This window comes from Cryptotermes secundus, unplaced genomic scaffold (assembly GCF_002891405.2).
Source record: "Cryptotermes secundus unplaced genomic scaffold, Csec_1.0 scaffold594, whole genome shotgun sequence".
Taxonomy (NCBI): domain Eukaryota; kingdom Metazoa; phylum Arthropoda; class Insecta; order Blattodea; family Kalotermitidae; genus Cryptotermes; species Cryptotermes secundus.
In genome coordinates this window covers 50,831-67,222 of record NW_019737090.1, presented here as the reverse complement: position 1 = coordinate 67,222, position 16,392 = coordinate 50,831, and the positions used below count along the sequence as shown (strand labels likewise).

Sequence of the window (16,392 nt, the reverse complement as noted above, 5' to 3'; positions counted from 1 at the left end):
GGAACTCTGACCACTAGACCACAGAGGCGGTCCTAGACACACAACACACCACGAAATACACGAGCGTGTAGATGGGACTAAGCACTGAACATTGGAATCACAAAACGGAAGCACAGCAGTTTCCAACAACAATTTTTAAACACCTGATGATGACCAATTTCGGTCAAAACATGTAGTGCAATGTACAGAAGCTTATAAATTAGGTTTAAAAGACGTTATATGTAGGGAACTTTTAAATAAATTTTAGAAGGACGCGTTGCACGTGAAATGGTGAACCAGTGACATTTGCTGAATCATTCATTAATAGTTGGTATAATTCGCTTGCGGACTAAAGCTACGGAGTTTGTTTTTTGTTTGTTACTAGAACTTAGACATTCGGTAGGACTCCTTGGGCAGGTGATCAGCTCGTCGCAAGTGCTCTGCCTATACACAAACACAGAAAAACGCACATACACAAACACCAAACATCCATGCCCTGAGTGGGATTCGAACCCACGATCCCGGCTTCCGAGCGTTCGAAGACAGTGCATGCCTTAAGAGTCATGATTGCCCTATCATTTGATACTGTTTGAAAATGCTTGAAGAAGCCTTGTGGAATTGATTGCTGAATTTCCAAATATTTTGATACTTGTTCGTCAGTCATGCTCTGCAGTGCATGGTGACTGTGCAAACAAGTCCGGTCTTGAAAGAGCACCCGTGTCGAACATGGCCACCTGCTTTATTCGGATTGCAATAGTCCAGGGAGCACCTTCACACCCAAACGGAAGTCGCGAAGCCATTCGCACGGAACAGTTGACGGAGGTCACTGGAAGGTATAAACATATGTTATCAAGCGTAGTGATAGTTTATTGATGGGTATATTCATCTTCTTCTAACCTTGACGGACCGCCCCTTTGGTCTAGTGGTCAGATTTCGTGGCTACAGATCCAGAGGTACCGGGTTCGATTCCCGGCGCTACAAGATTTTCTGAGAAGCAGTGGGTCTGGAACGGTGTCCACTCAGCCTCATGAGGATAATTGAGGAGCTACTTCAAGGAAATAGCGGCTCAGGTCTAGAAAACCGAGATTAACGGCTGTGGGCATACGTTACGCCGACCACGCGACACCCTCTATCCGCTAAAGTTGGCACTAACTTCGCCGACAAGCGGCGTTCGCTCGTTCGGTATAGTTTGCTTGCGGACTGAAGCCACTTAGCCTAACCCGTCAAGGTAGAAACTATCTGGCATGTTTCCGTTCTGACTTAGTTCCGAAATTACGAAGGGTATATTTTACTAAGTTCCTGTGTAGAAGCAGGTTAGAATACTTCCACCACAGCCCTGGGAGTCGTAAAAGGCGAAGAAAAGGGATCCCGGTGCCTGGTATAACTTGAAATAGCTCCTGAGTTATCCTCACGAGGCTGAGTGGACCCCGTTCCAGATCCACTACTTCTCAGAAAATCTGGTAGCACCGGGAATCGAACCCGGGACCTCTGGATCTGTAGCCAGGAACACTGACCACTACACCACAGAGACGATACTGAAAACGGCGTTAAGTAGCCCGGGTGAGCTGTCGTATACATGCATTCACGTGGGGACCGCGCGATAAGCCAATGTGCCAATGCTTGTGAGGGTTAGAAGTGTGTTCGTAAGGACAGTCAGGTTTTCTGATAGTCTTAACGTTTTCCTTCGTACCTGTACTGACGAGAATCCGCGTGACAAAGTTACAGGTACTTCCGCGCCATCACACGTTGTTGGAGGATACAACCAAGGTCTGTAAAGTTTGATTCCCTCATTACCACGTGTTCATTCGTAGTTCTGTTGGACTCAGTAACTCGTGACGACTCATGTTAATTTTTTACTGGGGCGTCATTTTAGCAAACTCCGAGAAGAGTCTACCAGGTACACTGCAGTCAAAGCAGTTTAAATAACTTCGACCTTCCAAATCTATAGAGGGTTGATCCGTCGTACAAGATAAATAGGCAAGAGAGTTCAGTATCGCCCTAGCGTTCAGACCGACTCTGGAGCCCATTGGATACCGGCAGTATGGGCTCCAGCGCCGGTCTGAACGCTGTGGAGAAGAGAAGAATCTTTCCTCTACCGGGAATCGAACCCCAGCCGTCCAACTTGTCACTATATCGTCTTAAGTATCCCGACTCCTGCCAGACTGTAAACTAATGTTAAAGTAAGGTTCATTTCTCAGTTCGCATCCGTTCAAGGACATAATCCTTGCGCTCACAATCGTTTCACTTTGCTTCGGATGTATCGGCCTACCCGCACTCGTCGTTGCCCTCTGTGATCAAGTAAGAATATGTCTTCGCCTCTGGCTGCTTGTCGAAACTTGTAATCAGGAGAACCAGTTCCAGTCCGATCCAAGGCCGGACGTTCGATCCACAATAAATAAAATCGCTATTTATAATACCGGAGCATGCAAGTAATACTCAACTTAAATGCTCATGTAGAAAGAAATCCCTTCTTTTAAGATTATTGTTTTATGAGGTGTGATACCATATAATTTGATAAGTGGGCACCAACGTTAAGAGAGGGGTTTGGCCGAAACGTTGGTGCATGTCTACCAAACTATGTACACTGCGCCACATGGCATTCGCTTTTTAGAAAAGTCTGCTACTAGTCCGTACCGTTGACAAATTGGATTCATTCTGTACCGTGACATCATGGTCCTTTGAGGTCCATTTTAATATTTTTCTCCCATCTAAGCCTAGTCCTCAAAAATGGTCTCTTTCCTTTACGGTTTTAGTAGATTGAAATGCTATTGAATTTTTCATGTCCCTCTCTCAGTTACTTTAAGCCCGGGGCCACACGAGCGCACAAAATGCGTCCGTTGTAACGAATGTCGTGACGTCCGTTGTAGAAATAAACGAGAGAGGCGGATGGTACGCTTTCTTCTGGCTCCATTGCAGATAAAAACTACGCACCGCATTCTGCAACTGTGTGGTGTCCTCAGCAACGTCCGCCATAAAGTACGTTCGTTGCAACGGACATACTTCGTGCGGCCCCAGCCTTAATGGATCACCTAACAATGTTTGGCGAAGAGTACAAATTATAAAAAATTCTTACGCAGTGTTCTAAGATGGATAAATATATCGATTAACTCCACAGATGCAAGAACCGAAGATGACTTCCAGCAATCGAGAAAATGTTTCAGATGCAAATCGGGGCGTCCGTTGTTTTCCATGTTTTTCCACCATGTACAGAAATGACGCATTTCCTGCCACAGTGACACTGATTTCAACTTAACGGAAAATGTTTTGGATGAGGAAAAAAATATTATCTTGGCAAACATAAAACTTTAAGTGGAAAACGACATGAAACTTGAAGTGATTGTACCGCTTATCTTCATTTATCTTGCTAGGTATTGAACATAAATATATAACACGTGTTTGACTTAACACACGAAGATTTGGAACCGAAAACGAACAAGAGCTCTTGGAAGAACAAAACGCCTACTTCCCTTTCACTGCAGTTTGAGTATTTGATACAAAAGAGGTGGGGGCTCATATGTGTGCCTAATGAAAGCAGTAAGACTTAGCAGGCCCACACTGATTTTACCTCACAGTCCTGTTACTGACACCTTGTCTGATATTTATGTGAAAGGAGTCAGTCTGGACAGGCTATGCTGATGGTTTTACATGTTCTTTGCACAGAATTAATTAAATGAACACACAGTTGGAAAGTTGCATCTGTTTAAGTCCCTTATTACCTCAGTAACTACTGAATCAGTTGATCTCTTCTTTTATCTTCTGTTGTTTCCCTACAACTGCTGTGTTCTCCTGAATACGGATAAACCTTTGTCTTATGAAGGTTTTCTAGAAAAATATAGTACAAGAATAACCGGGTAAAGTATAGAAGGATTCAAGAGGCCTTCTCTGTGGGAAAAGTGAGTCCCTCATGCACTCCCAAATTAGGTCATTATTCACCAAGTTGATTATAGTTGCAAAACCTGAAGTCATGTTCGAGATTCAAACCTTGAGCATCTCAAATACGAACCAGGAACGTCAGCTACCCAACCTCAAAGTTCCATAAACATGGTGGACATGAGTTGTCTATGAATAGTGGATTATGAAGGCAGGGAAAGGAAATGGTCATGATTTATTTTTATGGTACTGTTAGGGCATTCACTTGAAAAAATCTGGAAATATATCACATAAGTTGTTAATTGCAGGTCTTGAGATGTTATGAAGGACTTGCCTGAAGATTACTATTTTCTAGGCTGGGGGAAAATGAGTCTCTTTTACCTAGAAAATGTAGATGTAGTGTTGGTACCTGTCTACCAAAGAACACGACAGCACATCCCAGAAAACAGCCAGCTTCAAAATCATTGTGATGAGAATCTAATATTTCACAAAAGACATGCCTGGGTGCAGAAGAAAAACCTCTGTAAGATTTGAGGCTTTCACGGCGGTGACTATGAAGAAAGCAGTCTTCTGGGATTTGGCACCGTGTATATGTGGTGCAGACTGTGCAGACAGTCTGCTTTTACCGGTTCTCACAGTCTCTTCGCTTGCAGATTTCTTATATTTTTCTTCTACCCTGAAGATGGAGGCGATACGTTCCTCCGAAACGTCGGTTAACACCACATATACACAGTGCCAAATCCCAGAAGACTGCTTTCTTCAAGAAAAACCTCGTCATATACCACAGAGTTATACATCAGGGACTTAAAGCATCGTGGCATGATTGATGTTTAAAAATACCAGCTGTATCTTCTGCTCAGTAGATCTTAGAATTTAGTCTCAAGGTCAGATGAGCATTTCTCAAAGGCAGATCGGGAAAAATATTGTAAAGTGATGAATATACTCATATTGAGTTCTTCTGTTCATTCAAGCTTATATGGTTCATAGGATTTGTATAATTAGTTATGTATACTGTCAGCTGATAAAGGAAACATGAATTTGTGTGATAGAATTGCAGCTTTTGTTGCGGTTGTTGGAATTCCCAGCAAGGTTTGGGGAATCTTTGTTTTCACCGCATGCCAAAAATGGGTGTGAGCACCTCTTTAGCCTTCAATGAAATAGATACATGAGATTCCTAGTCCAGATAATGTCCGCAGAAACGTGAAACTGATGTCATTAACTGATATCACGGATGTGAGGTGTTGCCTTTTATTTTCCTCAGTAACATCAAAAGCTTAGGCCATGCCATAGCTCAGGCGGTTAGTCGCCGGCTTCTCACCGCGGCCTAGGTCAGGCCATGTTGAATTTGTGGTGAACAAAGTGGCACTTGGGCAGATTTTGTCTGAGTATTTCGATTTCTTCTGCCAATTCTCATTCCACCACATGCTCCACATTCATCATCATCATCATCATCATCATCTGTCATCTGGGTCTAGACCAATTAGTGGCCGAAGTACCATGTGGACTTAGTCTCTCACCAAACCAAGAAATTGAAAAAAAAAAAAAAAAAAGCATTAGTAGCTTTACTCTGTACACAAAATATTCGTACATACATTTTTTCAAGTGCTTGTAATAGAGTAATGTTTCCATCCCACCAGTGGTAAAGATGCAGCCACAGTGATTGACCCTGATTTTTATAAAACGTAAAATTAAAGACACTTCGCTAACAAGTGTTCAATTAGATTGTGGTTTTCAGGATTATGACAACATGTACTGTCATATGTGGGTGCCTATGTTTCCAGAGGAATCAACTGCTTCCATCCTTCAGCCCAAATTCGAGGTTACAATTACCTCGGTGATTACCTACACAGTTGCATAATCCAGAAGACCACAGTCTAAATTTTGACCCCCAACTCAGCAGTTTTTGCACAATGCAGGCTTGTTCGCTAATATTTGCCGTGTTTTCTTTACAGATGTACAGTGCGTGATATCAAGCCAAGTGCCATATACCTTGGAGGCATTTTGGGGTGTCTCCATTCGAGAGTTGCATCTCTCTCTCTGGCGACCATGGAGTGTGGTGGAGGGACAGATGAAGCAAGGAACAATCCTCAAGGGTCACTACCAACACAAGGGGACTACCTTACAGTATCCTTTATATACCTAACAGTTTAGTTTCAAGCTCTTCACTTTGAGGGAAGTACATTCATTCCAAATTTGACATGGTTGCTCAGGAAAATATAATTACCTGCATTTAATTAAACTGTTAACAAGGTCTTACATAATGCAAAACTTCATAATTTAAACAACCCATCCAGTATTGTTATATTCACTGCTGTTAGAACCCTGAATCTCACGCAGTTATCCTCAGGAGAAGCTACTGTACACATCTGTAAATTCAAATCCCTCTTAGCCAAGAAAGACAAGCTGCTGAGGTTCATCTTAACTGAGATACATCTTCATACCCTGAAGATGGAAGCAGCCTGTTCCTCCAAGATGTTGATATGTGTCTACCAAGTTGCATGGTGTTATATCAAAGAAGGTTGTAATCTTGAAGCTTAAGTTGTTTACAATATGTGTTGCTCTACACCACGGTAAGAAGAGGACTGTACTATAGTGTTCTCAAGTACCTAAATAAAGCAGATGGTCTGATCACTATCCTAGCAGGATGAAGTGAGGAGTGTGTAACTGGGAGACTAAGCGGCCTCTGTAGTCTAGGGGTAACATTCCCACCTCATGGCTCAAGGTACGCAGGTTCAAACCTGGCTGAGGTCGTGGAATTTTTAAGGGCGGAAAAATTCAGTGAGCAAGTCCTCCTGGAGGGACTTTAAGCCATGGGTCCTGTGTCGTAGATTTACGGCACATAAAAGATTCTCATGCCTCCGGTAGATGGGGGAAGTATCAGGTACCACTGCCAGCCTTGCTGGCTGGACAGGGCTGATAGCAAGCACCAGTACCGGCAGGGTATGGCGACTGGTAGAATATCAAAGGGGGACATACAATAGACTATTAGTCGCGGTGCATGGGGAAACCCACCCCCTCCAATAATAATAATAATAACTGGGAGACTGCGTACTCTGTTCTGACTATTATTACAGCAAATCTCCACTAATCCGGATTAAGTGGGGGGAGGTCATCCAGATTAGTGAAGCAAAAGATAGCCCTAAAGATAAAAAACTTAAAAAACAAATAAATGGAAAATAATACAGGTGGTGCTGATGAAAATAAATAAAAAATATTGCCATAGAACCTTTATTTAAAAACTATAAAAAGACTAGAACCTGAAATCCAGGCTCCTTAATCCAGCTCAAGCCAATCTTGGATATTTTCTTGCATGGTTTAAGTCTCTCCAGCTGCCCTCATCACAGCCTGAAAGTCCTCTTGCTTCTAAATCCCATGTGTCTTTTAAATTTTGTACTCAACTGGACAGAATTTTTCGTTATTCATATTTTCAGATTATTTGACATCCAGATTAGTGAGGGTTTACTGTATTACATTAAAATGTAGAAGCCACTTCAGAAGTATTTTCGAATATTAGTTTTTCATGACCATATATCACACATACAGCTTATGCATCATTTAGCGACATGATGAATAATGAATGAAGAATTGGTAGGAGTGTGGAATGAAACAGCCCCTGCCTATTTTGAGATACTCTGTTTGCATGGTAGGACTGAGGAAAACATGGTTTCTGTAAGATTTGAGGTTGTTGCAGTGAAGATTCATATTGTTATCTTCATGTGTGATAACACCATGTAATCTGGTATATGGGTACTGATGTTTCAGAGGAACAAACTAGCTCCATCTTCAGGTCAGATGGAAGCAGTATGTTCCTCCATAATGCTGGTACCCAGCTACCAGAGTACATGGTATCATAAGGACCACAGTATGACAGAAGAACTCACGCACAATTTCCACTCTGAAGGCTGCTATTGGAACTCAGAAAGATCCATGAATACAGTGTAGGTGTTCTCACTGCTATGCTGCCTTCTTCAGGTTGGTCACAGGTAGTGTAGTCATTGTCTGTATGAAAGTTCCTTGACTTACAGCACAGCAAAACTCCTCATGGAGAAGACGTATTCACTTTGTTCCTTCCCCAGCCAGCGCTAGAGCTGGGCACACCTCCTCGGCTTTGCTATCCTCTTGTTATCTTCCTGATCAGGAACGAAGGACGCACCATGCATCCAGATGAAACGGTGAGCTCCATCTCTTCACAGTGTGTGATATTAAAATCTGAGAAATTGGGTGTCTCATTCCTTGGCATGCACCAAATTTTGTGCTCTTAAAGATCCACCTACTTTATATTCATACTTTGCCCTTGAATTATCTGGAGAATTCATACACCTCATTATCCTTATCTTCAGTTAGGAATATGATAATGTGGAGCAAGAGATCAATCTAGAGGAAATCCGTGTACCAGTAAAACAGCCTTCTCAGGTAAGGTGGAGCTGCTTTTGAGGGAGTTAATGTGCGTAGTGCTCATACAAAAAGTGGACATTTGTCTGCCACATATATTGTGATGCATAGACCCATTGCTAGGCAACAACTGTGAGACCAACGATACAACAGCCGTTGCTGGGCAGTGGCAACCATGCCAATGGACTGACTAGAAAGCGGCGTTTTCTGCAGGATCCACGCCAGTGGCTGTGCACATAATAGTGGATACATCAGTGAGGAGCGGTGTTTTCTACGCGGTCTGCACAGAAGGGTTATGAGCGGCCGAGGCTAAATGAAAAATGTAATAATGTGAATTAGCAGTCACAAAACTAATGCCCATGTCAAATTTACCAGTGAATTATAAGGCTTAATTGGGACCATTCAAGAAGTGAAACTGAAATGTAGAACAACCCCATCTTTCCACTGTTGTATGTTATGGAGTTAAAACTCCACAGTTTAGTAATGTTCGTAAAGAAAGATACATGAAGTCATAGAATAATTTAAATGTGCATGCATGCGTCCATCATATGAAGACATGCATGAAACCGTGTTACTATTTTGAGTTGACACAGCACCGTCAGGGCAACAGAACATGCATACAAAATTTTGTCAGTACAAGGACTAGGGATGAAAATGAACAAAGTGAGATAATGAATGTGAAAATAAGAAGATACAAAACAATAGATGTATCTCAGTATCACTGGGTTTCTGTATTCTGTGCATCTTGATCCTTGGTACTTAATTGTGATTGGCTGTTTCTAATGGACCCAAATAAATGTCTCCCTAACTTTTCACCTGAAGATGGAAACAGATTGTGTTTCCAAAATATTTTCTGTTCAGAAAACTAAACAATGGACGCGGTAGCATAGTTGATCGAGGCACTGTGCTACAAGCCGGAAGGTCACAGGATCAAGTCCCAATGAGGTGGATTTTTTTTTCAATTTACCTATTCCTTCCCGCCACGCTATGGCCCTGGGGTTGACTCAGCCTCTAGCAGAATTGAATACCAGAAATCTTGGGGGTAAAGGGCGGCTAGTGTATAAGACTGACAGCCTCACCGCCGTCTGTGAGCGAATTGTCTGGAGAAAATGTGGGAGCCTTGATGTCTCACAACCCTATGGGCCTTCACGGCCTGTTACAGGGATAGCTTTACCTTTATGGACAAAGTCCAGAAATCTAGTCCTAAGTGTGATGTACCATTCTCAGAACCCTTTCATGAGAAATATATCTCTGAAATGTTTAATGATAACTGACATATGTTTCAGGTTGCCCTGGTAAATGTGGTCCATATTAAGGACTCTGTGTGCACTTTGCCAACAAGTATCCTCGCACAGTACTTGAAGCAAGCCAATGGACAGCTGTCTTGTCTGAAGGTATGAATTTGTCTGGATTTTGTGGGGGAAAATTAAACTAAATAATAAATTGCTGAAGAGTTTATTACATTTGTTTTGCTATACTCCTAGACCAGAATAATCTACCTCATTTCATAGATCTTGAACGTTCATAACACAGTTGAATTAATACAGTGATACATACATCATTTTATATGCTGTGTTAGTTTCCTAATAGTGGAGAAAGGTATGGATTTGGTGGTGGTGATGTAGAACTGTGGAGGAAGCTGGGATAAAAATATGGATGTTGGGTTGTTGAGGAGCTCAGGAAGGAGGAGAGGTGAGAGATTGTTTGGAGAAGTTGAAGTAATGGTAAATAACTTGGTTTATGCGGGAAGTGAGAATAATGAATAAGGGTGAAGAAATAGAATAAAAAAGAATTGGTGGGTTGAAGGAATGAAAGGAGAGGTGAGGAAGACACTGGGGTGTGTAGCAATGGGGCAGAGGCAGAAGAGGGGAACAGTGGAAAGAAGATTGCTTAGGTTAGAAGGCGGAAGAGAGGTGAAACTGAGGAAAATTGATGCACAGGAGGGGGAGGGAGTCAGTAGGCTCTGTGAGATGGGAAACAGCAGCAAGGAATAGGGAGTAAAGGAGGGAAGCGTTGCTAATGCTGGGGTGGCAGCACCATTCCTCTGTTGTGTGCTGATAGTGTGATAGTGTATGTTCTTCCAGCAATTATACCTGGCCACTGGAAATCCCCTTAATTATGAAGATGAACCATCAATGTCACTTGGGATACGAGAAAACTGCAGCACAAGTGAGAATGGGAGAATGCCACAAGGGGCTTCAACAACCTTGCTGTGCACAACAACCTCTGATGAAGATGGTGGATCTGTGTGGAATGCTGCAGGAGAACAGCTGTGTGTTGTTTGCCAATATTTCCCTTTGTCACGAGCTCTCCTGCCCTGTCGACATACCTGCATCTGTGCCAGTTGTTTTGGCAAGCTTGACAGATGCCCCATGTGTCGAAGCCCCATTAGGAGTTACTTTTGCATCAGAGGAGAGGAGTATATGCCCACAGAACCCGGGTCAGCGGCTTCTAAGCCACCACCCATCTTCCGTTGGTTTCAGGACTGGAATGATAGACTTACAGATTTTCTTGGCTTTCATCGGTAAAATTGTGGAAGAAAATCCTTATATATGAGTGAAAAAGGGCCAGGAAATATTTCCAGTTGCTTAAAGACAGACTTATACAAACAGTTTCCCATTGTGATGTAATTAGTCTCACAACCCTGAGATGGACAGAAAGTACAATGGACAGAAAGTACAAGAGTCTTAAACATCCAAAACTGTTCTTTTTTTATTTGAATAGGAAGTATATTTGAAGAACTTCACTTAGTGATAAGTATTTATAACAAATCTGAACTAGATTTAGGTACTTGTAGCTGTGAAACATGTACACAGCATTAATGAGGACGCACTCTGTTGTATTTAACGTGTATTTATTCCAGACTTTAATGTGGAAATATGAGAGTTACCAGTCCCACTTACATGGTGATTTACTCATACTAAATGTTTCCTGTGTGGAGGTAAGTTGTTTCAGAGTTACGAAGAATCATATTTTGAACGTAAACAATACTCTGATTTTAATTTTTAGACTATCTAAAGTGTATATTTTATTTCCGTATCACTGAATTGAATAATATAATTTCTGTTAGATAGACCATGAAAGGCCTCAGTATTATTTGAAGATATTTTTCTGCTAACACATCCCCACCCCCACCCCACACACAGACACAAATTTAAATAATGTCTGAACCAAATAACTAATTTACTCTCACTTTAATACTGAATTTATTAACTGTTGCCCCACTTGGCCTAAAATCCTGAAACTAATCATGATGCTGAACCAGATGTTAGATATGCTACCGGCTGTGTTCTCAGACTTTCATATTTTTCTTCACATTGGTGCGTCTTGCTGTGCAGTCAGGATACACTATACATATTCACACTACTTGCTTTTTTCTTTATTCTAAAATCTGTTTGGAATCATGTTTCAGACAAATTTGCTATTAAAAATGAGGATTACAATACATTCCTTACCTTCTGTAGCCTTCACTTAATTACGTTTCTGCACGTCTGACAGTAATTAGAAATGTTTCTTCTGTCATTCCTTTGTGTTCATAGCCCATCTTAATATCGAGTTCACCATACAGACACATCTCATCTTAAATCTCATGAGTTACTGGCTGTAACAAATAAATGTGTATAATAAAATATTTGACATTGTATTCTATAGGAAATTTAAATATTTAGTAAACAGAGATAACTTAAAGCCAAGTTAGAAAAAGCAGTTCCTTGCTGTTTAATTAAGGGTTCTTGATGTAAAATTTGTGAAAAATCCAGTCATCAAACACATCACTCATTTTAAGTAGCAGACAAACTTTATGCTTCACATAAAAAATGTGGTAATATTTCAAAACATTTCATTCTAAAATTAATTTTACAAGTCATATCCAAGTCAGAAATTTGAGGGTTGTATGTATTAAGGTGAGCCAGCATAGTGCAGTTGGTATAGCGACTGACTGTGGGCTGGACAACCAAGGGGCCGGAGTTCTAGTCGTGGTGGGGGTAAGAACTTTCACTTCCCCACGTTGTTCAGACCGGCTCTGGGGCCCAACCAGCTTCCTATCCAGTGGGTACGGGAGGCTCTTTTCCCAGGGGTAAAGCAGCCAGGGCATGAAGCTGACCACTCACATCCAACTAGTGCCAAGGTCAAGAAAACATGTCTATGCATTCATTCCCCCATACACCATCATGGCATGGTGCTTAATTAGTTAAGCACAGGGATAACTTTACCTTTACCAATGTAACATTTTGTAACATATTAGTTTTTAACAGTGAAAGGTTATTAGTGCCCCACCCAGACTCTAGGTTCATATACAATCTAGCATCAGCTGTATGAAGTGCTTTTCCAGTATATCAAACTGTAATCAAGGTTCCATATTCCTCTTTCAAAGATTTCTTCAGTTTGGGATATTTAGTTTTTAAGTGTTGCATTTCTGTACTTTAATACAGTTTGCATAATACAACTGAAAACTAAAACAGTAACAGTTACTTAAGGCTAAAGAATATAGTGTGGAGTGCTGTATCATTAAAAACTGAAATTTTTGAAGGCCATAGGAATTCACATTAATATTTCAACACATAACAAGTTTGCAAAAATATACATGGTGTAACAATTCTGGAATATTGGCTCACTTTTGTTTAAATATCTCAAAAATGGTAAGACATAAAGATAACATGGTACTGTAATTTGTTTTCTTTTTTTCTCTTTTTATTTATTTAATTAAAAGCATATTTACAATCTACTCTCAATAATACGGAGTAATAAGTAAATTTGTTCTAAGTAGGTGTCTTGAGTAGAGAGTGTCTAATTTCTGTCTGCAGCTTTTGTTCAAGACAGGTTTCACCATGATAAATATTTAACAAAGGCCAACACCACTGCAGGACCACATGTTGGTCCTCATATATTGTGTGATTTTTGTTCGCTTTCAACCACAATTGAAATGTACAGACAAGTATTACTAAAACTACCCATTATCAAATGTCATGAAAATGCTTTCAACGGTTGTCAGTTTGTTTCATGCGTGCAGGTGGACTGATGAATGGAGCTGTTGTGATAGGTGCTCTGCCAGGATGTGAATGCACCTGCAACCAATCTAAAACTCTATAATTCTAACTGCTTAAGGTGATTTAAGTTCTTGTGAACAATTTAAAATAATATTTATCATATGACCTTTATAACTGTGTCTTTTCTTCCATTGTAGCAATTTATTTATCTATAAGATGTGAGGTTTGGGGTTCTCATGGCAGTGACTATGAAGAATGCTGCCTTTCAGGATATTGTGATGCATACCCATTGCTAGACAACAGCCCGGTAAACACCTTCCTACTTAAGCATGTGACAACAATAGGGAGGCCATTGCTAAGCAATCACATGGTAAACAGGCTTCGTCAACAATACAGACTGTGTCTTCTGTTGGGTCTGTGCAAAATGGTTAAAAGAGAAGTGAATTCTGAAGCTGGCAGTAGTTTTAGGAGTACAGAACAGTAGTCAGAAGAGAATTGGGTCAAGTCTTCGGAACAAGCAGCAGCATGAAATGGCAAGAATACTTCGTAGTGATTTGAAGTGATAGCTCCTAAGATAGATATGTTGCCACGAAACAGATAATGTGTGCTTGTGATTTGTGAAGTGGGCAGATTAGTGATAGTGCTGTAATTGTTTGTGATTAACAGAGATTGTAAACAAAGTGTTAATAAAGCCAATCCAGAACCCGTTACTATTAGTCACAGAAACCCACAAACGTGACAGTATGATTCTGTTTAGTCTGGTAGAGGTTTTTCTGGTAAACTGTGAGATTACAGGTTGTCACCACATCCTAGTAGACAGCATTCTTCAGCCTACAAGCTATTTCTATTTCTGCTGTAAATTTGCAACAGTAGAAGATGATTGTAATGACATGTAATGAGCAAGGTTTTTTTTTTGTGTGTGTGTGTGTGTGTGTGTGTGGGGGGGGGCAAATTGGATCGAGATCCAGTGACAATGTGTGGTCTGGTTTCACAAGCAGAATATCTTTTTATGGTGGATCCTAAGGGTGGTAACTACTATGACTTTGAGACACGCAGCAGTAAGAGTGGAGAGGTGAACATAATTTGAAAAATAGATGCCTTCTATATTATGCAGTATAATGTGAAACAAAAAATGATCAAACAGTAACTGAGCAGGATGTAAAGCAAAGGTAATAATCATGTATTCACCTGGATAGGCTGAGAAAATCCAAACTCTGCCTTGATGGAAGGATGGCTCGTGTACAGTAGGAATTTCAGCGTCATATTTCATAAAGACAAGATGGCTGTCTTAAAGTTGTACTAACCTGATCAGTATATGTGATTAAAGTATTGTGTTGTATCTAACTAACAAACCATTATTCTGGTCTTATGAGTTCGCTGCAGTTATGTCATATAATCACAGCAGTAATTTGAAGACAAGAAATACATGTTTGTATGAAAACTTCATTCATGAGCTTGGACCTATAGACACAAGATACATAATTTATTTCTGTGAAGAGTAGTTCATTTTTGTGGATTTAAAAATGGAATACTAATCTGAAATGTCTTAGAAATTGTGTCAATTAATATTTTTATTCTCCCTTAAAACTATTGCGTACCTCATAATATTTATGGTTCGATGAAGGATTATGGGTGTGAAACTTGGTCTTTGACATTAAGGGAGGAACATAGACAGAGGGTGTTGAGAAGAATATTTGGACCAAAGAGAGATGAAGTGACAGGAGGTTGGAGAAAACTGCATAAGGAGGAGCTTCATAACTTGTACTCTTCTCCAAGTATAATTAGAATGATCAAGTCAAGGAGGATGAGGTGGGCAGGTCGTGTAGCACGAATGGGGAAGACAAGGAATGCGTATAGGATATTGGTGGGGAAGCCCAAGGCGTAGGTGGGTGGACAATATTAGAATGGATCTTAGAGAGAGAGGATGGAATGGTATGGATTGGATAGATCTGGCTCAGGATAGGGACCAGTGGAGGGCTCTTGTGAATACGGTAATGAACTTTCGGGTTCCATAAAATGCTGGGAAATTCTTGAGTAGCTGCAGAATTGGTGGCTCCTCCAGAAGGGCTGAGCTCCATGAGTAAGTAAGTAAGTAATAATATTCGTTTAATTTATAGCTTTCTACAAACATTTTAAACCTTTGGACCAATTTTAGTCATAATATGCTCTATACTTCAAGTCTGCATAAACCTCCTGTCACTTGCAGTAGTATACACTACATTCTGTGACTTAAAATTCACTTAATGTATGTGGCTGCATAGAAATTAAAAATGTGACTTTAATAATTGACTTTTGTTGTGCTTATAAATAAGACTTTCTCTGTAACTGTATCTTTGACAGCGTCGTACTGAATCGTGTGAGAGATGAAACTTGGAAACAAATTTATTGATATTTGTGAAGCTTGAATTCCACACATTAGTGAGACATCTTAGATTTATTTCATGGTTAATAACTGTACTTTCTCAAGCCTTTCTTCGAAAGTAGAATAGAATTTATCGAATTCATTGTATGTGAATAGCCTGTGATAATGTTAAAATGTAAATAAAAAATATATTTATTGAAAAAGTGAAGGTGATAGTTTCATATTGAAATGATTCTTATAGTGTGTAAGCGGAATGATTGTTTAGAATGTTTAAAAATTGATCACAGATTGTTAAAATGAGGGATTGAAACAAGATCCTTGTATAAGCTTATCTTGTGAACTAGATTTTGCAACAAAGAGGAACCAAGGTGAAAAAAAGAATACTGACATTTCCATTTATGTTGTGGCCCTACTGTAACATGGTCAGCACAGTTCATACACAGATGTCTGATTTTATCTTTATTATCTGATTAGCAAAATAGTAAAAAATATGTACAAAAGAAACTCAGTAACAAAGACTCCCATACGATATAAAATACTGAGTCCCAGAAATGCACAGAACATTAATATAAAATGGATCAGAGGCAAATGATGAAAAAGTGACCATTAACAGTACACAAGGTAAAAGTGCAGCAAAGTGGATTTTTTTAAGAGCAGCATCTTCTGGGATATAACGCTGTGCAGTGCGTTGAAAGTCAACCGACATTTTGATCGCGTCCATTCCTTTTCTTGCTTGACTTATTCAACCCTAAAAGATGGAGGCGCTATTTCTCCGAAACGTCGGTCGACTTTCAACGGACTACA

The 16,392-nt window shown here is 40.3% G+C and overlaps 1 protein-coding gene across 1 annotated transcript in view; it reads left to right on the top strand.

The window, feature by feature from the left end:
• The window catches only part of LOC111870139 (cell growth regulator with RING finger domain protein 1), a 104,899-nt gene extending 94,030 nt beyond the window's left edge, over positions 1-10,869 (top strand). Inside the window, exons 3-6 of the mRNA XM_023862176.2 lie at positions 5,802-5,973; positions 7,880-8,021; positions 9,528-9,635; positions 10,326-10,869. Of these exons, the coding sequence (XP_023717944.1) occupies positions 5,802-5,973; positions 7,880-8,021; positions 9,528-9,635; positions 10,326-10,769 (866 nt within the window). The 3' untranslated portion in view covers positions 10,770-10,869. The remainder of the gene's footprint in view (positions 1-5,801; positions 5,974-7,879; positions 8,022-9,527; positions 9,636-10,325) is intronic.
• The last annotated feature ends 5,523 nt before the right edge of the window (positions 10,870-16,392 follow it).